Genomic DNA, 24,914 nt, shown 5'->3' on the forward strand with positions numbered 1-24,914 from the left:
AGCCAAAACCCTTAATTGTGATGCACTAACAAAAATAATCCAAACCATAATTGTTCCACCGCCGTGCCTTACACTTTTTATGCCTAAACCAATGTTTTGCTTTGTTTTTGGCCAAATCCTTTTTCAAATCAACAGTTAGGAAATTTAAAATATCTATATTTAGGAAGACTGCGACAGACTGGCGACCTGTCCAGGACGTCCCCTACGTTCGCCCACGAGTGGCCGGGATAGGCTCCAGCAGCCCTGTGACCCCGAAAGGGACAAAACGGGTATAGAATATGAATGAATGAATGAATGGCTAATTTTTAGGAAGAATCATATTTTAATTATATTTTGTCGGACTTTATCATACAACATAGTAACTGATGGATTTTCCTGACAACTGAACAGTCCGACTGAAGAGTCTGCGATGTCCTGAGACAAAGAAAGACGAGAATGACCTCCGTGCAGAGAACAGAGAACTGCAGGAGCCGAAGGTGCGAGCTGGAGATCTGGAATCAGGTCTGCAGAAGATTTTCATTAAGCTAGTGAGGTTTGTTTGCCTCCACTCTGAAAACTTAATCTCCTTCATCAGGTCTTGTCTGGAGGATTCAAAAAGCTGTTGCTGCCAAATAAAAGTTGCCGTCCTTTAAACCAATCTAATAAAACCCAAAAAGTTTGATATTCACAGACTCTTTAGCTGTTTTGGCTTAATGCAGCTGCTTCTGTCTGCGCAGACATCCTCAGTGCAACCTCAGAACAGAGAACTGCAAAGAAAAACCACTCACTTGTCTTGGATTCATTAATACTTGGATGATGTATTTATTTTTAGAATTCTTAACTGTGGAAAAATCCCAGTCACTGATGAAATGATGATGGATTCACCAAAACCTAAAGAGGGTTCAACCGTTCAGGGAAGGTTCGAGGAGAAGATGCTTTTAAATCTGCGACAAATGGAGTTCCTCCAACTAAATAAAAGCCTAAAGTCAGAAGTCTGGGTAATTACGGAGGCTTTTCAGGCTGCACTCACGGCGCGTCGTTGGCAGCTAACGTACACGCTCTGCTGTGAGTGATGTGAAGCAGACGCAGCTCCAACAAAAGGGAACGCTGCTCTCCAGGCGCCTATTATGCAGCTGCACATAAAAAAAACAATAGAAATGCTTCACATGACGGGCTAACACTGCGGCGTACAGCAGAGGCGCCAGGCCAACGTGGCTGAAGACATGAATGGAGTGAATATCTCGTTAGCGGTCATTCTGATGTGATCAGCTTCCCACACGCCATTAGTGGCTGAGCGGCTCAAAACACTAAAATAGCAGTGCGACAGAGCAGAGAGAACACGTTAAAGAACCTTTTTTATTGTTACACTGATCAATAGAAAGAAAACGGTTATGTAAACTGTTTGGGTCAATATATGTGATATAAATATGAAAAGCCTTCACAAAAATGTAAGTTATGTTGTTAAAATTAGAAAAGGATCAATTCTAGCTGGAAATATTTCTGCGATCTTGGATAAAAGTACAAAGATTTCATGCTGTTTAAATGTAAATGTGAAAATGAGGCTTAAAATGAAAAAAATATTGATACATATTCATTTTACAGGTTTTGACTTTTAAATTATTAACACATTTCAAATCCTAATCACACCTTTTATCAATTTGTAATGTTAATTGTGTTGTGTTTTTGTGTGGTTTCAGCACATCCCTCATGATAATTACAGCCATAGAAGACCAAAAAATACTGTTACTATAAATACTGAATTAAATGAAAAATAAAAACAGTACAAAGTGTTAGAAAGGGTTTAGTTGTTTGTGATGGAAAAAAATATTGAAAAATCAAAATAAACAAAAGAGCAGGCAGGCATAAAAAAGCTTCTTAAATAATTGCTAAAGAAGTAAAGAAAAGGGAAATGTAATTCTATTATTAAGCAAATTAAAACAAACATTAGAATTTTCATTTCCCTTTTTCAGTTTGCTTTTTCTAAAATGTGCCTAAAATTAAATTATGAGCTAAATTCTTTACATTAAAATCCAAATTTTGATTAAATTCACAGAATTTGGATAAAAAGAAAAATTAATTCATTAAAATCCAAAAAAAAATCCTTAATACAAAAACAAAAAAATGCTGTAAATGTGTTTGGAATAACGCCAATCAGAGCAACTGCGTTAGTAATGATGTGACTTCTTTACAGCGGTGAAGTCATCAAGGTAATTGTTGTTTTTGTTTTTTTACTGCCGTTACTGTTGCCAAATGTTTAATCTTTAAAACGCTGAAACTTTAAAATAATACAAGCTCCTCCCACTACAGAAACTCATCAGCTGTTTGCACAATTAACATAATTCCAGCGGATTCAAACAGATGAGCAGCTTTGTGCTTAAATGCAACAGTTCGGAATGACGTTAAACAGTTAAACCTCGACGCTGCAGCCAAAGCCCTGGTGATAAAAGGGACAAAGCCGGAAAAGGAAATGCCGAGAGCTCTTTGAATTACCGTAACGCTTTTTTTTCCCCCCAATTGACGTATTTCAACAGATTCTGACATGGAAAAAAGCGACTTGTGCCGATATGCAACACTTTGACACGTTTGCGGTGCAAAGCCGCATTTGCTCAGCCTCAGAATCAGCGGATGTCAAGTGTTGCATGTCGGCGCAGAGTCGCTTTTCTCCGCTTCAGAACCCACTGGAGTTACGGTCGTTGCGTCAGCAGATTTACAAAAATTCACAGAACATCAACACTGGAGCTAAAACGCGGATGTTCTTCAACCATTGATCCTGAAAATGAGAAAACCGCTTTGTGCTGATGAAGTAAAGTGTTGCATATCAGTGCAAAGCGGAAATAGAATGAGATCAGGGTGTAAGAGCAACCCCCCCCCCCTCTTCCTATTACCAATAACTGAGAGCTCTTTGTTTACATGCTCTCCCAATAGCATACAGCCCCTCAAACCCTTAACCTAACATAACCAGTACAACAAAAATGGCGAGCAATATCAGAGCTATCCACCACGCAGCATCCATCAGAATGGGGCGGAGCAGGGAGCTTGCAGCCCCGCCCAGCGGATTTTCGATGTCACAAATACGATGTTTTTCTTCTGCTCCAGATTTAATATTTAAATAGAAAAATACTCAGAAATGCAATTTTAAGTGTAATTTTCTTTTCTTTATGTCATCAGAAAAATGCTACAAGAACTCGTTAAAAACACCAACCACACCATTTTCATTGGGCTGGGTCTTTAATTACTGCTTTACATTTTCTTTTCATGTCAAACTCCACCCACACTTTCGGTGGTGAGTTTCTATAAAAACTCTTGAGACATTCAGCTTCTGTCCTGCATCGCACTGGACTTAGCTGTTTGGTACCGATTAGGAAATTTGCAAGTTAAGAAACAAAAGCATTAATCTTGCCTTCACACTCACACAAACAAACCTGGGGACAATAGATAAACGGGCCGAGGGGTCCGGGTGTCAGATCTCAGGGGGCGGGCACCTTCGACGGGTCTCCTCCGTCACAATGCAACAGGAGGCGCAGTCAGACCTCAGCCTGAGAAACCGGGGCAGTTATGTTCCCCCCCGAGTCTGAGGTGATTCACGAGAGGAGCAGAGCACCTCTGAAAGTTTAATACTCCTTCATTCTCCTGCTGTAATAAAGTTGAAAGGCGCTTATAAGGACAGATGGGGGTGCTTCTCAGCGAAAACGGTATTTGCATTTGTCTCCTTTCTTTCCTGCTGCAGGTTTGGGTTTGATCCTTTATGAAGTGTCAGTCACAGTTAGCGCCGACAGCGACGTCTGGAAGCAGCACAGACAGATTCCTGCGTTCCTGCTTTTGATGTTTCGTGTCTTTGATGATAAAACCTCCATTGTTTCCCACATTTAGCCCGGCGTTCTCCCTCAGGATCAGGAGGTGTTCGAGGGGGACGGCGGGGGACTCACCATCCATGTCCAGTCTCTGCATGATGATGGCGAGCTCCACCTCACTGGGCATGTACCCCAGAGACCGCATTGCCATTCCCAGCTCCTGTTTGGAGATGAAGCCGTTCCCGTCGCGGTCCAGGACCTTGAAGGCCTCGCGGATCTCTGTCAACACAAACATGAAAATCTATTCAGTATTTTTGATCAGTCCCCCCCCCCCCCCACACACACACACACACAAGTCTGACCCCCTTCTGATATGAATGTTTTTGCACCGCTGCCTCAAAGTAACAAGATCAATTCCAGATTCATTTTCTGCACCTGCAGTCACGTCCGTCGTCTCCTCTGCTGCTTTTCTAAAACCCTCCTCATGAGCTGCCCCTCTTTTTCTGTCCTTCCAGAAACTATAGTGTGGCCTGGATCAAACATGTTACCTGAAATCAGGAGTGAAAACCTTCAAAGATTGATTTTCTGGACTGTAAATCTGTTTTGTGTGTTTTTATTGTGTTAAATGTAAACATTTAGCCCCTTCTGCGATTCCCCATATTTCTCCAGTCACTTATAATAATAATTCCTATAACCAATAACGATGATTTAGATTTCTGTTCACAGTGACCTTTGATGGCTGTGCCTCTTTCTTAAAATTAAAATCTTTTTTACATTAAGCTACAGCCTGTCGCAGTCAGGCTCTGATGTGGGCCGCTCGGGAGCTGCAGAAACCATGACATTTGGTTCATTGCTCATTACTTGCGGTCAAAACCGCAAGTCTGTGGTTCATGTGCATGTTTTGTGGTCGTTGCTCTTCTACAGCTGACAATGTTGTTCACCTTTCAGTTCATCCTGTCTTTTACTGGTATCCAGGCAGAGGGTTTGGATGCCCTTTAAGGTACAGGGAGACCCAGATAGGCAGCAGCACGACAGTCCTACACCCATCCAACTGCGCCATCATTCTTTGAAAGTTCGTTTGGTCTTCTGAAGTGCTTTTTTTCTCCAGGTATAATGCAAAATGTCTGATCTTTACACACCTGATGCAGGTAATCAGCAGCAGATAGGGCAAGATTTCTGGAAAACCAGCAGGAGGCCGGCCCTCGAGGCTCAGATGTGGGACTAAACACTTGACTTTGGCTCATGACTAGAGATCAAAGTCCTTCACTTTGACTTGTGAACATAGTCTATACACTTGACTTTTGACCATAGTCCATACACTCGACTTTGAATTGTGACCATAGTCCACACTTAACTTTGACTTGTGACCATAGTCCACACATCTGACTTTGACTTGTGACCACAGTCAATACACTTGAGTTTGACATGTGACCATAGTCCATACACTTGACTTTGACTTGTGACCATAGTCCAAACATCTGACTTTGACTTGTGACCATAGTCCAAACACTGGACTTTGACTTGTGACCATAGTCCAAACACTGGACTTTGACTTGTGACCTTAGTCCATACACTTGACTTTGACTTGTGACCTAAGTCCATTCACTTGACTTTGACTTGTGACCATAGTCCACACATCTGACTTTGACTTGTGACCATAGTCCAAACACTGGACTTTGACTTGTGACCATAGTCCATACATCTGACTTTGACTTGTGACCATAGTCCAAACATCTGATTTTGACTTGTGACCATAGTCCAAACATCTGACTTTGACTTGTGACCATAGTCCAAACACTTGACTTTGACTTGTGACCATAGTCCAAACACTGGACTTTGACTTGTGACCATAGTCCAAACATCTGACTTTGACTTGTGACCATAGTCCACACATCTGACTTTGACTTGTGGCCACAGTCAATACACTTGAGTTTGACTTGTGACCATAGTCCAAACACTGGACTTTGACTTGTGACCATAGTCCAAACATCTTACTTTGACTTGTGACCTTAGGCCATACACTGGACTTTGACTTGTGACCTTAGTCCAATCACTTGACTTTGACTTGTGACCTTAGTCCATACACTTGACTTTGACTTGTGACCATAGACCAAACATCTGACTTTGACTTGTGACCTTAGTCCATACACTTGACTTTGACTTGTGACCATAGTCCAAACATCTGACTTTGACTTGTGACCATAGTCCAAATACTGGACTTTGACTTGTGACCATAGTCCAAACATCTGACTTTGACTTGTGACCATAGTCCAAACATCTGACTTTGACTTGTGACCATAGTCCAAACACTTGACTTTGACTTGTGACCATAGTCCAAACACTGGACTTTGACTTGTGACCATAGTCCAAACATCTGACTTTGACTTGTGACCATAGTCCAAACACTGGACTTTGACTTGTGACCATAGTCCAAACACTGGACTTTGACTTGTGACCATAGTCCATACATCTGACTTTGACTTGTGACCTTAGTCCATACACTTGACTTTGACTTGTGACCATAGTCCAAACACTGGACTTTGACTTGTGACCATAGTCCAAACATCTGACTTTGACTTGTGACCATAGTCCAAACATCTGACTTTGACTTGTGACCATTGTCCAAACATCTGACTTTGACTTGTGACCATAGTCCATACATCTGACTTTGACTTGTGACCATAGTCCAAACACTGGACTTTGACTTGTGACCATAGTCCAAACATCTGACTTTGACTTGTGACCATAGTCCATACATCTGACTTTGACTTGTGACCATAGTCCAAACATCTGATTTTGACTTGTAACCATAGTCCAAACATCTGACTTTGACTTGTGACCATAGTCCAAACACTTGACTTTGACTTGTGACCATAGTCCAAACACTGGACTTTGACTTGTGACCATAGTCCAAACATCTGACTTTGACTTGTGGCCACAGTCAATACACTTGAGTTTGACTTGCGACCATAGTCCAAACACTGGACTTTGAATTGTGACCATAGTCCATACACTTGACTTTTGACCATAGTCCATACACTCAACTTTGAATTGTGACCATAGTCCACACTTAACTTTGACTTGTGACCATAGTCCACACATCTGACTTTGACTTGTGACCACAGTCAATACACTTGAGTTTGACTTGTGACCATAGTCCATACACTTGACTTTGACTTGTGACCATAGTCCAAACATCTGACTTTGACTTGTGACCTTAGTCCATACACTTGACTTTGACTTGTGACCATAGTCCATACATCTGACTTTGACTTGTGACCTTAGTCCATACACTTGAGTTTGACTTGTGACCTTAGTCCATACACTTGACTTTGACTTGTGACCATAGTCCATACATCTGACTTTGACTTGTGACCTTAGTCCATACACTTGAGTTTGACTTGTGACCATAGTCCAAACATCTGACTTTGACTTGTGACCATAGTCCAAACATCTGACTTTGACTTGTGACCATTGTCCAAACATCTGACTTTGACTTGTGACCATAGTCCAAACATCTGATTTTGACTTGTGACCATAGTCCAAACATCTGACTTTGACTTGTGACCATAGTCCAAACACTGGACTTTGACTTGTGACCATAGTCCAAACATCTGACTTTGACTTGTGACCATAGTCCAAACATCTGACTTTGACTTGTGACCGTAGTCCAAACATCTGACTTTGACTTGTGACCATAGTCCAAACACTGGACTTTGACTTGTGACCATAGTCCATACACTTGACTTTGACTTGTGACCATAGTCCAAACATCTGACTTTGATTTGTGACTAGATAGCTAAGACCCTGAACCTGACTGGGAAAAATAAAACCAGACTTTGAATCATTGCTGTTGGGAATATTGTTTGCTAGCTTCATATTTTCTTGAACATGACCTTTCCTCTACATTTTTCTAAACTTTCCAGAGTTGACGGAGTAAAGAATCCAAGACCAAGTGAGCTGCAGTAATAAAAGCCGGCAGTGAGGAAAGCGTCTTCTCTGTGGAGTGCACTGATGAATTTTGCAGTGTTAAAAATGATTCGTCAACATGTCATTCCCAACTAGAACATGAGAGCAGAAAAGCTCTAAGAGGATCACTTTGACAGAACTCCAGCCTGTTTCCATCAGTCCTCATACATTTGTCTGTGGCTTTAGCTTAAAAACATCTGAAACTCTGGAACTTTCGGTTTCATGTGAAGGACCTGCTGAGCTCTGTGAGGGTGAGATGACTCTTGGACTGTGAAGTCACACCTCGCTTGTAGGCAGTTCAGTCAGCATGTCACCATTTGATCAAGTCATCAGTGGGGGGAGTCAGCAGCAGGCTTCACAGCGCTGAATGAATGCATGTTTCCAAAGTCTTTCCACTGCAGAGCGGAGAGGGTATATGCCAATGAGAGGAAGAGCGACTGACGGGCATCTGCTGTTTTGCAAAGGCCTGGAAACCTCAGAAGAAAACCAAATGCACCACACAGAATAGGATGTTCTTCATCCTCCCTTTGAACCGTGGCCAAAATTATTTATTATAAAGGGAAAAACACAACACAGCTGATGTAAAACGGTAAAAGCCTGTTGACTTTCGGTAAAAAACTCACCTTAATTTGAGTCGTAAGCACAACCAGTCTGCTAATCTGAATTCAAAGCAGACTTTAGGGAAACCAGCTCGTCAATCATCGGCTGTGAAGCAGTCTGCGAGCCAATGAGGCAGAACAGCAAAGCATAAATGGAGCATAAATCATGAACTGTGTCAGCAAGTTGCAGAGAGACTTTTGGCTGCTTAAAGTACCTTCTGTAAGTAATTAGAATCTACAAGCTCTCAACCAACCAAACAACAAAATGCTCAATCAAGACTTGAACCAACTAGAACCCAATATTTCAGTCTATCTGACAGGAACTATAAATGTTAAGAATGCCTTCATCACATCTGCGGGGCAGAAATGGTCAGACCTGTGCGGGACACGCAGGTGACCCACAGGAAGTATGAAGGTCGTAGATCGCTCAGTGATTGTAACCACACTCATTGGTCCTGTTGGGTTCTGCTTCTGCTTTTCTGTTTTCCTTCCTGTGCAGAAATGTATCATTTGATAAAGACTAAGCCCCACATGGATAATTTTCCCGCCTCAGGCTGTTTCTCCAACATTTAGTCTCCTTTGAGTAAAACACAGACTCTTATATATTAGCACAATGGGGCTTCACAAATCCATAAACTTTGAATTCTGGTCCATACATGTGCCGGCCTGAGGTCAGAGGCCGAGCTTATATATGATCTGCATGAAACGTGACGACTCACAAATGAATTTAGCATTTTCTGTCTGCAGATCAAAGGTATGAAGCTCAAATCTGACTGAAATGTGCTCAAGTAAACGTCTGAACGTACCTGAAGGTAAAGGTCCAATTTATCGGCATTTGGAGGAGAAATTCAGCTGCGAAAGATTATAGGTGTTTTTTGTAGTACTAAAGTTTTTTTCAAGTCCAAAGCAGGGTAGAACATTGATAAGGGTAGAACATTAATGTTCTCTGGAGACCCTCCGGAGGTCTCAAACAAACAGGAGCGTTTCTTTAAAGTGTGATATTTCAAAGTTTGATTGTTCCCAGGTTCACTTCTGCAGAACTTGTCTTCGGATCATTGCAACTCCCTGCTGATTTCCTGTGCCTGCAGCTCGCAGATGAACCGTCACATCATGGCGTAGCACTCATGGCAGTCATTGGTCCATGGTGATGATAGCACAGGTAGAGCAGTCGAACTCTGATCTGAAGGGTTGGTTCCCGCCCTGCTCCCCCATGTGTTGAAGTGTCCATGAGCTAAACAGTGAACCCCCACATCCGTTCTGGTGGTAATACGTTGGCCCCGGTGTTTGCCATCAGTGTGTAAATGGGTGAGTGGGACAGTGACTGTAAAGCGCTTTGGGCTTCTAAGAAGGTAGTAAAACACTATACAGGTATTCCCCTTTTAACATTTACCAATATGGCTGTCTGCCTTCAGGATGTAAATGAGAACTGGACTGAGTGACCCCTTCCCCTGGCGTTCCAACACGCATTGCTCGTGTGTTGCCATAGAAACATTGATTCAATCAGACCGCTTACTAATGACGCGGGCGTACGTATAGCCAAAGAGTGGCAACTGAATTGACTTTATTTGGTTGGAGCCAGAAGTAAACCATTTTCTATGGGGGAAACTCAGTCCAGTTCTCGTATACAGTCAATAGATTAAAGTTAGGGTAGCCAAAAGCGTTGGAGTGTAGATGACAGGCTTAACTACAATAACACGACTTTAAGTTAAATAATATGTTTGTTGAGTCTTTTGTGTGTGAGATTAAAAGTGACAGAAAAGCTTTGAGTTTTTTTGTTTTACCTATCAAACAAAATCTGTGTTCATGAATTTTAAATGTCATTTTCATTTGAGATCACAGGAAGAAACATCCTGCTTTGATCAAACACATAAAGAAGAAACCAGAAACCAACAAAAGTAAAGACTATCAGAGTTTTTGTTTTTGGCAGCTCGTTTGGGACTGAGTTCCCCTCGACTCCAACCATCCAAGCTGTCTCTGTATAAAGAGTCTGGTAAATCCCTTCACAGTAATTACATTGTTGATAGGCCACAGTTAGCCTGTCATTGTGTTTTTAATGGAACTCATGAGAATCCTTCAAGTAAAAAGCATCGGTGAAACAGGAATGAGAAAATCATTCATTGCAAATTCCTTCATGCATATTAAAGCTTGACCCTGACAGAGCGCTCGCTTATTAGCGCGTGCCCTGCTGCCAATTTCACAGGCGGCGGCTTCACGCAGCATCACTGGGTTCAAACTTTGGACTCTTGGTGAGACTGGTTGCTGCTGACACCGGCAAACGCTTACTGATCCGGTTTTTGTGGGACAGGACCAGGTGATTACCCTCCGAGGCACGCCTCCATCAGGAGGAGGCTTAAAGACAGACAAAAAAACGGAACAAGGGCCCATGAATGAAGATGATGCTGATCAGGGACAGCCGTGGTGCAGTGGTAGGGTGGTCGACCTCTGATCGGAAGATTGCAGGTTCGATTCACGCCTTGCCCACCCATGTGTCGAAGTGTCCTTGGGAAAGACACTGAACCTTGCCTCTGGAAGGATGGTGGCAGCGTTCGGCACCAGAGCCACCAGTGTGTGAATGGGTGAACGGGACTGTGGCTGTAAAGCGCTTTGGGCCTTCGAGAAAGGTAGAAAAGTGCTATACAAGTACACGCCGTTCATCATTTTACAGGAGCTCCACCTTCTTCTGCTCAGAGAGAATGACTCTACACCCAGATGGAATAAAATAATATGATCTGCAGTACTAGTTCAGTTTACACAGCTGGAAATCAAAAGTAGTATTTTTTCACAGTTTCATCAGTTTTAGGAAGAAAAGACACTGCGGTGAGTCCACAGGACTGTGAATGCATGTGGGGTAAAGGCCAGAAGTCCAGGTTCTCTTCACCCACCCTGTTGCCCCTACAGCCAGGAACAAATATACATCCAACCACAAATCTCTACTTTCCTTGGGGAACCTTTGTCTTCGTTCAAACTCTGCCAGAGAGAGCAATTCAAGGAGGCTGACTAGGTCTAGGTGAGTAGAAACCAATGGCTTTAAAGGGTCTATATCAAGCAAAATGGCGGCCATTAACGCATGTTGAAAGTTGAACCATGGGGGCTTGGGGACCACTGGTTAAGACGGCACATCTCTGACCAGCAGAAAGATTGGTGGTAGATTGAAGAAAGGGAGAGGGACACCAGACTCTAGGCCTCGAGACCTGCATCCTGCTGGTTTTTAGGAACTCCTGTGTTACCTGATGCTGAATACCTGGTTCAGGTGTGTTTATCCAATAGGAGGTTAGTTGGAAAACATGCCGGACGCTGGTCCTCGAGGCCTGGATTTCAACATCTGGGGTGGGCTTCAAGTCACGAGGGCTGCTGTGTCTCCACGTTTTCCAGATATCACTGCTGCTTACCTGAGTCAGGTGTGTCCCGCTATTAGAACATCCCAAAGACGGAGACGTTGTAAGGATTACAATTTGAAGGATTTGGTGGTAACTCCTCTTTATCCATAAACAGAGGAAGTGGAGGAGGTGATGGCAGCTGGGAGGAGGACACCTGAGCATCAATTCCTTCACCGACAACCAGGATGTGGATAAGTAGAAGTTACACGGCTGGACTTGTTCTCCTCCTCGACTGTTTGAAATGCTCTTTTGGTGAATCTTTTCAGCTGAAAGTGCTCATTTCCTCCCCATTTTAGCGACAGCTGCCCTTTCTTTTGACCCCATGACGCTTGCACAAAGCGTAACGAAGCATGACGCTCCAATCTGTTGGTCATAAATGTATCTGCTGCTCTGTTTGCACCACCAAATGCATTTTCCTTCTCCATCTGCACTGCGGCGCTGCCCTTCCTCCCCCGTCAACAATGGCTGGTATAAAGCTAATGTAAAGGGAAAAAAGTGAGTAAAGCTGCTGTTGGCTGCAGCTCAGAATATCTGCCCTCCATAAGAGAAAAGGATCTGAAATCTTTAAAATGGATTTCAGACCATCCTGAAGGAATTGCGAGCGTTGAGTTTTTAAAATGTCAAATTATTTGAAAGGTCTTACCATCCAGCTCTTCCACAGAGATGCTGGCGAGCACCTCGCTGTCGCTGTCAGACAGCGAGCGGCTCAGGTAGTTCCCCTTGTAGAGCAGGCCTGCCGTCACATGGTGGAACGGCATCTTCTCTCTGACAGAAGCACAAGACACAATCACTGTAGGAGGCTGTGAAAACGGGTGCAAACTACCCATGAGGCTTTGCATGAGGAGGTCAGCCACATCTGCATTTCTGGACAGACATCTCCATTTTAAAAATGACACATCAAAGATGGAGGATGAATGAACAGGTCGTCGATGACGGAACTTGTCGTTTAATGAAAGCGTGCTCACATGAACCGTCTGTGCAAACAAGCCTGAACCGGCAGCTCATCACACAACAGAGAGGAGATCTTTCACTTGGACGGGCGCTTTGGGCTCGCAAACACAAAACATGCAGCAAAGCTGCAACGACAAGATGCACTATTGTTTGTGTCGCTCAGTACGACATAGTTTTAGGGCCAGTTTACAAAAAAAACAATGTTTTAATAACGACTTTTATCTCGTAAATTAATGAGTGAAAACTTGTAAATTTAAGAGTTTATATCTCGTAAATTTATGAGAAAAAAGTCATAGATTTAAGAGGAAACCCCAAAGTTTTCCGTTCATTGGAGCCTAGCTTGAAGATGAAATATGTGGAGCCTTTTGTGAAGCTTTATTTCCGGATATGTTTAAAAAACAAAGAGATTCTGAACCTTTTGGCGACTCAAAATCAGATTATTTTCAGTGGAGCCGTCTTTCCAGGGTTTAGTGTCGGTAAAGCAGAGTGTCATCTGTAAAATAAGGAGCTCAGAGACACGTTTGGGTGCAGAGGATCGCTGCAGCCTTTATTCTCCTTTTCATTCACATAACCTGAAGTTCATTTGTCAGCTTACGTCATGAAAATAAAGAAAATTAAATTATTTTCCAATTGTTTTCCAATTGTTGTGAATCAGGAGAAGACAAAAAAAATGCAGTTTAACAAACGTAGAAGATACATTGGGTGGGCGGAGCTCCCTGCTCCGCTCTGCAATGGGGAGGGGAAGGGAGGGCGGGATTGCTCTGCACTAATGGTGCCGCCCACATCTAAGAGGTGAATTTCTGCAGAAACTATGTCCTAGAAAAACAACACCTATTTTCATTTTGGCCAAAATCAGCATAATCATAGTAAAACGACCACTTAGAACGCTCTCTAATAGATCAAACGATGACTTTAGTACCGCAGGCAAAAGGAGCGAATACTTTCAGAAAACAAAGACAGAGCATCTCTGTACACAGAAATATGTTTCTCAAAAGTCTTTCAAGTATCTGTATGGAACACAAAACGGACACGACCTACACGTCACCGCCAAACCCCAGTCCCTGATTGGTCACAGTTCAGCACTGTCGCGTTTTCTCAGCCACCACGCCAAATGAACGCCCGGTGTTCAGGTAGAGCCTGCAACCGGACTTAAAACTGGCGTAGCGACAAGGGAACGTGGCATTCTGAACGTGGAAGCCCCAAATTCAAGTTGAAGCCCAATTCCACGGCTTTCTACTGAAACAGGCCGATTGAACGCGAGTCGACGCGGGGAACCCAGCCTCCAAGGGCCGATTTGGCAAGTTGCCATGATTGAGCGTCAAGAAGTTCAACCTGTTGAACTCACAGCGCGCGGTCATGACACTAAGAGCCCACAGCCCCGCACCGACAGTGGGGTTGACGCGCGCTTACGCAGCCTTTTCATTGAAAGTGTCCGCTTAAATGCGAGGCCTCACAGCTGGTGTGTAGGTCCCTAATGCAGCATAAGGAAGAAACAGACTCTATTAGTTGCTAGCATCCCAATGCTAATGACCCCAGGATAGTTTCGCGCCGACAGCACGAGTTTCTGCTTTTGATAAATGCTCCCAATAAAGCCGATTTACATTTTTTGCCTTCAGTCGCTCACGTATCCAAACCTGCAGCTCGTTTGTCTGATAGTCATTTTTCTGTGTCACATTACTGTGAGGAGCATCTATCATTGGAGAAAATGTCACACTTAGTTCCAGCATTATTATTCCTAACAGCCTGATGAGCATCTAAATAAGAAAAACTTTATTAAAAAAGAAAATATAAAAAGATTTCTAAGAGAAAGGTAGAAGATAAGAGCTAAATGTTAAAAGGTTATTTCAGAAAACCAGCACTAAATCTTTACATTTAAGGGAAACCTCCAGCCCATCATGCAGGTAGAAGTCAAACATTAAAAAGTAAGGAAAACGACTTAATGGGAGTTGACCTCAAATGTGGCTATTATCTCAGTTTTCTGGGTTGTTTTTTAGAAGCATAAAAGGAAATTAAGTAGTAATACAGCTGCATCCATCTTTTCAGCCTGTTTTTTTGAGCTTTTAACGTTTCTGAGACTGTTTGAACGCCTAGAGCCATCCGTCTTCTGTGACCTCATCACGCAACCGCAGACTCGCCATCTCTCTCACGCGTCATTTCAATAAGCATCCATACCCAAACGTCTGCACCTCCGCTCATTTACCCCAGCTTTTCCCGCTTCCAATGTCAGGAGTTTTCATTTCCTAATTCATCAATTATTCACTCATCTCTGAGCTGTCAGTCTGAAAATTACCGTCATCCTTCTTGTTCCTCCATTTCATTCCAAACTAAGCCGAGCTGTCGGCTGTTTGACAAGAGTGTTCATGATCCCAGATCCATTTTTCCAAGAGAAACATTTGTTTAAAGAACAGACGTTATGCTAAACAAAACCAAGTATCTTACAAATGATGCGAAATGTGATGAAGAAACCACAAAACAAAGGAAAACAATGCTGCTTCATTCTAAAAATACATTTTAGTGTTCATGCTGAGCACTGATCTTTGAAAAGATTAACAGAAATAAATTAAATGATTAAAAAATGTGACCAAAAAACAAACAGTTACTGTAAAAGTTAGATGATAAATGTTTCAAATTCTAACTGATATTGTGTGTTACCATCAAAAATTAGTTAATATAATCCTAAATCAAATAAAAGATAAAAGATGTTTTAAGTCGTACAAAAAAATGTACATTTTCCCATCAATTAAAGTCAAGTGTTTGCATTATAGCACAAAAGTGATGGTAAATTTACAAAACCCACATCAGCTTTTCCGTCCAAATAGGCTATATGCACACTCACTTCCGCATCTGCACTTCCGGTCGGATTTTTCCAACAGTACAAACTTTTCTGAGATGCACCACTGTCAAAATGTCCTGAAGTCTGAAAACTGTTTTGGTTTACCCCTTAGTGACGTCCCATTCAGATAAAAATACTTCTTATTCCAAGAAAGAAAACACCTCAACTAAATCCAATTCCGTCACCGGTCCCGGCTATTGTTGGGTGAAGGCGGGTTCACCCATGGCGTTCGTCGCATGGCGGATGGACCTGGACCGATCCTCATCAGTATGCCGGCTCCCGGGAGGAGAGCGGTCGGCCAGACAGAGACCCGCTGCGGGACGGGGAGTCAGCCTGCCACACACTATATTCATTTTAAGGGTTCATTGGTGTAACTGAAGTTCTTGTTGATGATGCGTAAAGCTCAAAACAGTTCTCTTTTTCTGTCAACTTTTATTTTGAAAGTGTAATGGACGTTTATTTTAACACCAAAAGCTTGTTTCCTGTTTCTCCTGCTGCAGCAGATCAGCACAAAAACAGACCTCCAACCTAACCTGAGCGTGGAGTTGAGTGTTTGTCCTCTGATCTGATTAAAATGTCAGATTTATGAAAAAAAGAAGACGGTTCACTTGTGCCTGATGTGACGCTGCTTCCACGCTTCTCCTGCTGCTCTGCTGTGAATTGTGGGTAATAGTTTCCATGGATTCACCACCTTTGTAGTCGCAAACATCAATTTGCTGCCATTTCAATTTACTGAGTCAGGCTTCACAAAACCTTGGGTCTTCAGGGGGCAGTAGGGGGCAGTAGGGGGCAGTAGGGATGCTGCTTGTAGCTTTATTTAAAACTGAGGAACCATTCCATAAAATCAGTGACTGGATAGATGTGCAAAAGATCATAGAGGACAAGACATAAGTTGGCTTCACATCCCAGGAGAACTTGCTGTTCATGGCTGCTGTTCATGATGCAGAGTGAGATAATGGAATGGAACCGTAAAACCGTCAGTCTTCAAGCCCTAAGGTCAATGGAGGGCGGGGCTGTGTGGTCGTACTAATGAGATGGATTTGGGTCTCAGTTGACGGTGCTCATCTGCCCTTCAGACACTGAAAATACAATGATCCCATAAATGTGGGAGTCATCAGACGCGTCCAACGGCTCCTCTCCACAATCTGGGAAGTATCCGTTGAACAGAGAGGAGGAGAAAAACTCAGGAATTCAACCCCGTCTGATGAGGAAAGAGGAAGGTCAAAGAGGACAAACAAAGAAGAAGAAGCCGCCCGGCTTTCTGGACTGGAATTCTGTTTCTGGCCGACACCTTTGGACAAAGTGACGGTTCATCTAAAACTAGGTTCACACCGCCATGTGACGGGCGTTCCAGAACCCACTTTCAGTATTTGGTGTTCACACTGGAAAAATGAGGGCGGAGAGAGCTGAGGGCCTCTTGTGTTGGACATATTTTACTTTAACAAGAGGGGTTATTAATCTTCAGACAAACCAGAGGTATGTCTGAATAAACCCCTTTTGTAATTGAGGCCAAACTTTATTAATTTCAATCATGTTGGAAAATCTTAGGTGTTGGACCGGACGGACAAGGAAAGAGGGGAAGAAGAGAGAGGGATGTTAGGGAGAGGGGGGGGGGTAGGAGGGTGATAATAGGAGGGGGGAGGGGTAAGACCATGAAGCAGCATAAAGCAACAAGTTAACTGGTTGTTTATCATTATGGTAAGGTTCAAATGTAGTACAAAAAGGGCGGGGCCTGTCCACACACACACTCAAATGTTATCAACACACCTGCTAGCTGCAAAAATGTCCACATGTCAACATGTACACATAACAGATAGTGTTCACACACGCATACTTATGCCTTAAAACCAACTAGTGTGAAATCTTTCATTCATTCAATCATGCAAACTATTAGTGCAAAGGTGAGCTAACACCTGTGCTCAGGTGAGTGTTTATGTTTTTTTAAAATGGATGGAGGAATGTGAAAAGAAGGAAGGAGAGCGCCCAGACACCCCCACACCAAGACCCCCGCCGCAGCAGCAGCAGCAGCCGGAACCCCCCCAACGCCACACGACAGCAGGCAGAGAACAACCGCCCCCCGGGCGACCCAGTCCGCCACCCAGGCCAGGGCCAGCAGGACCGCCGCGGGGCCCCCAGAGCCAGAGAGCAGGGAGGCATGGGGGGAAAGAGAGTGCCACCCCAGCCCAACCAGGGCTCATCTGCCTGCCCAGCTGTTGGACAGGACAAGTACAAAAAAATAAAAATAAAAAAGAAATGAGGGAGGAGCTTCTTCTTCTTTTTTTTACTGTTTACTAACGCATGTCCCCCATCGTCAGTTGGAAGACTCTTGGTGAAGTGTCAAAGTGGTGTAAATCTGGTGAATCTTACTCCAAGCTTTTTCTTTCACAGCTCTATTCAGACAAACAAAATACTTGGTGTCGTAGAATTCTGGCTGGACACCAGGAATTTCTCCTTCTTGATCAATTTTTTAACAATTGGTACTTTCGTGAATTAAAAGGGAAGCCATCCATACGTCACATCAGGATCGCTGATTGGTCGAAGTTCAACCTGGTTGAACTTTCAACGCGTGTTCAATGGTGTTCTGAACCATTGAACCAGACAGTCACTGTTGTGGAGGATCCCTCTGAGGAAAACACTATGGTCAATAATGTTGTTGTTCCTCATGACCTTGGTCTGTGGGAGCATGTAGTTGTTAAATAGAATTAGCCCCAGGATGGAGCCTTGGGGAACTCCACATGTAATTTCCGTCGGCTCAGATGTGAAGTTACCAACTGACATAAAATATTTTCCTGTTTTCCAGGTTTGTTTTGATCCAGTTTAGTACTGGCCCAGCGAGACCCACCCAGTTTTCCAGAGGTTGGTCGACTGCATCAAATGCTTGCAGGTAACAACAGTGTGTGAATGTGTGCGTGAATGTATTTGTGAATGTGTGTGTGTGCGTGGGTGAATGAGACTGTGACTGAAGACCATGTTGGGCCTTTCAAGAAGGTAGTAAAGCAATATACAAGAAGACGCCATCTACCATTTTGCTGTGGTGATTGACAGACTGACAGATGAGGTTAGACAGGAATCTCTGTGGACCAAAATCTTTACAGATGACATTGGAATCTGTAGTGACAGCAGGAGGAGGAACATCTAGAGAGGTGGAGATCTGTTGTGGAAAGGAGAGAAATGAAGGTCAGCAGCAGAAAGACGGAGTATCTGTGTAGAGCAATTCAAGAAGAGTGGTGAGGTTAGGGAGCAGAGATGAAGATGTCTACGTTCCCTTTGGAAGTGACCAGGATAGATAGGATCAGGAATGGATCCATCAGAGGAGAAGATGTTCTGGAGATAAATGCAGGGAAGCAGACGGAGATGTTTGGACACATTGAGAGGAGGAACAGTGATGATGTTGATTAAAGGATGCTGAGGATGGAGCTGCCAGGAAAGACCAGAAAGGAGCTTCATGGGGTGTAGAGAAGAAGACAGGAGGATGGCTGGTGTGAGTGAGGAGGATGATGAGAATAAAGATATATGATTGGCAATAGAGGCCGCTGAAAGAAAGCCAACAGGAAACATGGGACCTAAAATATCCATCAAAGTTCCCAATTGGATAATCTGTTGATGTATTTTCAAAGCGTTCTCAGTAGTCTTTTGATTGTAATTTTGCTGTTTTTAACCAAAATAAATAAAAACCTGCATTGTTTTCTAGGACATAGTTTCTTCAGAGCGGCAGGAGTTTATTAGAAATTCACCTCTGAGTTGTGGGAAGGGTGTGTTGGTGCGGAGTAAGCCGGCCTTTGTTTACGCCTCTCCCACCAGCTTACAGCCCCTCACACTCCCAACCTAACATTAGTGGTGCGACAGCAACGGTGAGCAATATGGGAGCCGTCCAGCCGCACAGGTTTAAGTCAGAAAGCAGCTCGGACGAGGAAAACAAAGACGTACACGGATCCATTCGTCTACTAGTGAATGTCAGACCAGGCTTGGTGGCAGAAACCTAAACAGTTTTTATAAAAAATAAACATGGAAAAAACCTAAGAAGCAACAAAAACGTGACAAAGAAGAGCGGCGCAGACGACCTGAATGAAGACAGAAGATGACCAAAACGACAGTATGAACGACAAAAACCAAACCAGAGTTCCCAATCCTCACAGTGGAGGCATCAGAATGGAGCAGAGCAGGGAGCTGGAGGCCCACCCAGCGGGTTTTCTACGTAACAAATACGATCTTTTTCAAATTTCTTTTGTCTGTTCCTGATTCACCATGATTTGAATAAAAGAAATACTCAGAATTGCAATTTTAAGCTTAATTCCTTTATATATTTCTCCTCCACCATGAGAGAAATGCTGCAAGAACTTGATTCAACACCAAAAACCCACATTTTCATCAGAGTGGATCTTTGTTCCTGTATGACAGATGGACAGTTTGTGGTCACATGACCATTTGTTCCATCATCTAGTTCTGGGGTAGTCGCCATTTTGACCACATGTGAGGTCATCAGCCCCCTCCCTTTCAGGAAATGAAGGCGTTTGCAGGACAAAGCTGTTGGAACGCGGCCACTGGGGCTGTTTAGGGGCTCATGATTGGACAAACACATGTCAATCAAAAAGACGAAGACATGAAATAAAAACAGAAATGAACCCTTAAGTACAAATATTTAACAAATACTTCTAATCAGTCTGATGCAACGTTTTTTAAAGCCACCTAGTGGTTACATAAGGAACTACATTGGCTCCACTTTATATGTTTTTAACTGCCTTTAAACCATCAAGTGTTGCTACTCACCTACATCATATTTTCATAATTAGAAACTATTTATACCGACTAGTCTTCAGTTTTATGTCATTGATGCTTTTCCTGCGTAGATTAACAATAAACCAAATCTCCTGAGATCAGCAGCAGCAGCCAGGATCAATTCAGAAACACTGGAGAACTGTTTAGGTTCTGTTTGAGCCACTTCTAACTCGACAGAAAACAATGAGACCAAACGCTCCTCTGAATCCCAACGTATTGATTTTTGGCACATTTTTACCCCTCCGGACAGCTGTGAAGAGTGTTAAGAGCACTCAAGCTGAGCAAGGACACAATGTTGGAGTGATCGATGGAGTTTTTCCATTATCTGACCCCGAAGCGTCCCCCTCAGATGCTCCGCCGCTCTCTGGCAGAGGAAGGGCTTTTAACGCTTCTTTGGGGTGACATTCTCACAAAGGAAAGCGTGTGGGCTGCACTCAGAAGGTCAAAGTAAAGCCTCTTTTTTTTTGGTTTTAGCTACAAAAAGTAAAAATAACTCTGCACAAAACAAACGAACAGGTTCATGAAAGCAGATGTTTGTTTGTTTGCCACACAGAGCGTCATCCTTACAGAGAGCGTGACCTGGTGGAAAGAGCAGAGCTTCTGTGTGACACACAGACCAGATGGCAGGTTCTTACATTAGACCCCACAGCACAATGGTGAGCAGCAGCCAGCCAATAATAGAGGAGGCGGGGGGGGGCATGCCAGGACACTGTGTACCAGCTGCAGACCCTCCAACATCTCCAAAGACCCTCTAGTCCTACATCAGCGAGTGCTTCTCCTGCTCTGAAGGTTCTTCTCAACACGGATGACAGAGGCTGGTTGGAGGTCCTGAACTTTGGAGGTTTTCCAAAAACATGAGAACTTTTTAGTCTGGATCCCAGCTGTGGAGACGCTGATGTTCATCAAATACCAAGTTTCTACGTTTGGTCTTCAGGTGACACCAGGCTGCACCAAAACCCTCAAACATTTATCTGTTTGGTGCCTCAGGTGTCAAACCGCTGCTGCAAAAGCCAGAGACAAAAATCCAAAAACCAGAACTGGGAGGGTCCCACCACCCTGCAAGGATCATCAGCCGCTTCCTGCAGCAGCTCGCTCCCCCACTGTCATCCCTCCCCCCCCATGACGGCTCTTACCCACACCGGTGGCGGTGACCGTACTCTGTGGGGTACTGCAGCACGCCGGTCTCTCCGGCGGGACTCTCCATCACGGCCCCGTCCCTCAGGTACGGGTGTCCCGGCAGCAGCTCTCCGTTCACCCCCATCCCCTCCTCCTCCTCCTCCTCCATCACTTGTGTCCACAGAGCTGCGACCCCGGCCGCCGCCACCGCCTGGGATTGTCCCACAGCGGCGTCAGCTCCCAGAGAGCCGGCGGAGGATGTTGGAGCGGCGGCAGCAGCAGGTACGCCGGCGCCTCCTGCACTTCCTCCCCTCCCTCCCTGTGACTCCATCGCTCTGTCTCGCTCGCCGGTGCGAACATTCCTCCACATGGGGAGAGGAGCACTCATTAATGAGTCCCCATGGCAGACAGCCCCCGCCTGCGGCGCAGACGTACGCGAGGCTGAAGCACAGCGAGCAGAAACTCTGGGCAGAGGAAGATCTACAGCCTCAGCGTCTCGGAAGACGACCAAAGATGACAAAACTGTGCGCCACCACATGGAGGCATGAGCTCGTGTGTTAGATTAATGCACAAATACATCAAATATAAACCTCTGGGGGGGGGGGTGCACCTCCCCTGATCAGTAAACAAGAAGTCAGTCCAGACGACCCTTGCATGTTTGTTTCATAAAGCAAATGACTTCATTGTTAAATAATATAAAGTGTAACTGTGTGTGCAGAAGCAAATCACTGGAAGCTTCTGATGCGACGTTAGCGCCACAACAAGCACTTCAAGGTTCACAGAAGTATGGCGGGTCAGAAACGCACGGATGGAACAACCTTTAGTTTTGTGGTTGACATGCCGGCTCGGAATAGGAATTTTCTTTGCTTTGAATTTAAAATGTCTCCTGTTCTGAAAGATGCGTCAGAGGTTCAAAGGCATTTATATCGAGTCACAAAACATCAACACAACAAAGGGCGCACAACGTCAGCGGGAAAAAAGACGCCTCCACGATGAGAACAATCAGGCACTGATGAACAGTTCACACGTTTGTCTTTTAGCATTACTTTATAAATATGTACGTGTACATCGTTGATATTTCTCTCCGCCAACTTTCCTGTGGCAGCAGTGACGTCATAAGCGAGAGACAGTGTAGTTTAGGAACAACAACACAATAAAAAACAACAACGTCACCACATTTAGGGGTGCGTGGATGAAACTAGAACAGAACAGCTCCTGCCATATGCCGGCAAAACAACAAAAAAGTTGGGTGTTCTGGTCCCACTGACGCTTTTTTGTTTTTTTAAGCTGCCGCTACCGTCGACTGTCAGTTAGCCAAATTTAGCTCCAACGTAGCCGTCTTGTTTATTTTTGTTTGTTACTTTCCATCAATCACTTAACCCCCTATATCCCTTTCAGGGACACGGGGTTGCTGGAGCCTATCCTGGTTGCTGTTGGTGACCTCACCTGGAAAATATAGCTTGAAAAATAAATAAATTAAATAAGATGAATATACTCTTTAATTATTAACAGTAAAATGTTGTTTTTTATTTTTCTATTCTATGCATCAGTCATGCGCTTTACTGTTTCTGTATTTCAATCATCATAGAAAACACTTTCTTTTAATTACTTTATTGTTCTAGTTCTGGCAAGCCGTCTGGTTACATCGGTGCCAGTTTGTGACTCGTTTTGTTTTTTATCCACTAAAAATGCGCATTGGAAATGCACTAGGTGGACTTTCTTCTAACTAGGTGTGTATGTAATTTTGTAGTGCTGTCCGAATATACAAGTGCCCTAGAAATTTCCCAGAAGTCTCTGCGAAAAAACCAGTTTGAATCAATGCTCACTAGATTGGCAAATATAGACCACAATGCATTGCGTTTGAACAATGTGAAAAAATGTATTTTAATGTTTTTTTTAAATAAATCATCAACATATTCGTCAGTAGAGCAGAGTGAATTCATAAATAATCGTTGTAAAATGTTTGTATGTATTAGGTTTTTACTTTGTGAAATCTGTGACGTAATACTTGCTTGCTGTTCCTAATTACTTGTATAATCCAGGGCACTACAAAGTCCCACACTGTGTAGTTTTTAGTAGTTAGGGAGGTAATTCGGACCTAGCCTGTTTTTTTTCTGTTTCTTAACTAACTTTCCAATCCTAACATTCTTTCTAATAAATGCAACTTGTCTAACTTTGTAATGAAACAAAGTCTAACTTGTTGAACTGTGTTGCTAACAAAGCTGTCTTGACTTTTCTTTTGTTACTTGACTCAAAATGTACTGCAAAAAGAAAGTAGGCTAATCCTGTAATGCTAACAAAGTTGCAGCGAAACACTCAAATGTTGTGACCTTCTGAAAAATCCTTACTTAGCAAACTAAGTAGGACAAAAAAAAGTGACAAAAAATACCTATTTTACGCAAATAATAAAGAAATATATAGATTGCAATGATGTCAGCAAACATATAATTGGACAAATTTGCTATTATTGTCCACCATTGGGCACTTCCTGTGGGGGCCTTCACTGATTTGCACAGGTGGTTTTTACGACAGATGCCCTTCCTAACACAACCCTGTATGTAATCCGGAGGGAGTGGGGATCCCCCACGGGGGGGCCCCAGACTTTGTGGCCGCATTGTTAGACAGCAGCACAAAGGGTCTTGCTCAAGGACCCACGCTGGTTGGAGCTCATTGCGCCCTCTTGGAATTTAGTAATTTGATGGTTTTCAATATTTCTTATTAAGTCACCTCTGGATATGAGACTAGAGGCTCGGTCGGTACCTTCTAACCCCATGAAACTTTATGTTAGCCCTAGCTAATGTTAGCACATTTAGTCCGAGGCTAAATGTCTTTCACTGTGACCCAACCAAGCGAAGAATTGGTAACTAATCTTTTTAAGCCTGAAGGGGTACTTCTTGGAACTGGTCTCTAGCTTTTGTAGTCAAGTGAGAGACCCCTATGGCCCAGTGGACGACTGAGAAAGGCATCCTCCACTTTCTGTCATCGTATACTAGAGCTAAGTGGAACAGACCATGATATAAATAAAGATTTGGATACGAATACACATATATGGATCCTGTGAGACCTCCAGACACAGGCTTACAGGATAGTGATGGAGAACCAACCAGACATTGTAGTGGTGGATAAAAAACAGAGGAAACCAAGTGATGGCAACAGCAGCAAGAAGGAACATGATGAACTGGAGAAAGCTTGGAAAGTGAAGGTGACCGTGGGGGCCGTGGTGATCAAAGCAGTCGGGGTAGCAACCCCTAAACAGCAGATGCCTGGAAAAGGGTCGATTATTCACATGTATAGTGCGACCAAGCACAAAAACTGATGGAGGTTCATGTTGGCAAATGTAATACATGCGGTCAAGATGGACATTACTGCATTGCTCACACGTATTGTAAGGGCGTCCAAGGCTGAATTATGTTGTTGGTCGCACATATTTTAAAGCACCTGTGTCATGCTATTCTTAAGCCTTACAGAGAAAAATATATCCATACTGTATATGTGAAAATATATAACCTTTAGCACACTGAAG

General features: G+C 43.5%; 1 protein-coding gene across 1 annotated transcript in view; it reads right to left on the reverse strand.

Annotated features, from left to right (window-relative positions):
- Positions 1 to 21,944, reverse strand: part of LOC101161177 (calcium-binding protein 8) — a 57,704-nt gene extending 35,760 nt beyond the window's left edge. Inside the window, exons 1-3 of the mRNA XM_004075238.3 lie at positions 21,409 to 21,944; positions 12,359 to 12,480; positions 3,906 to 4,049 (exon numbers count right to left, since the gene is read on the reverse strand). Coding sequence (XP_004075286.3) covers positions 3,906 to 4,049; positions 12,359 to 12,480; positions 21,409 to 21,929 — 787 coding nt within the window. The 5' untranslated portion in view covers positions 21,930 to 21,944. The remainder of the gene's footprint in view (positions 1 to 3,905; positions 4,050 to 12,358; positions 12,481 to 21,408) is intronic.
- Between the last annotated feature and the right edge of the window lie 2,970 nt (positions 21,945 to 24,914).

The sequence above is a fragment of the Oryzias latipes genome, chromosome 13 (genome assembly GCF_002234675.1).
Source record: "Oryzias latipes chromosome 13, ASM223467v1".
NCBI classification, from domain to species: domain Eukaryota; kingdom Metazoa; phylum Chordata; class Actinopteri; order Beloniformes; family Adrianichthyidae; genus Oryzias; species Oryzias latipes.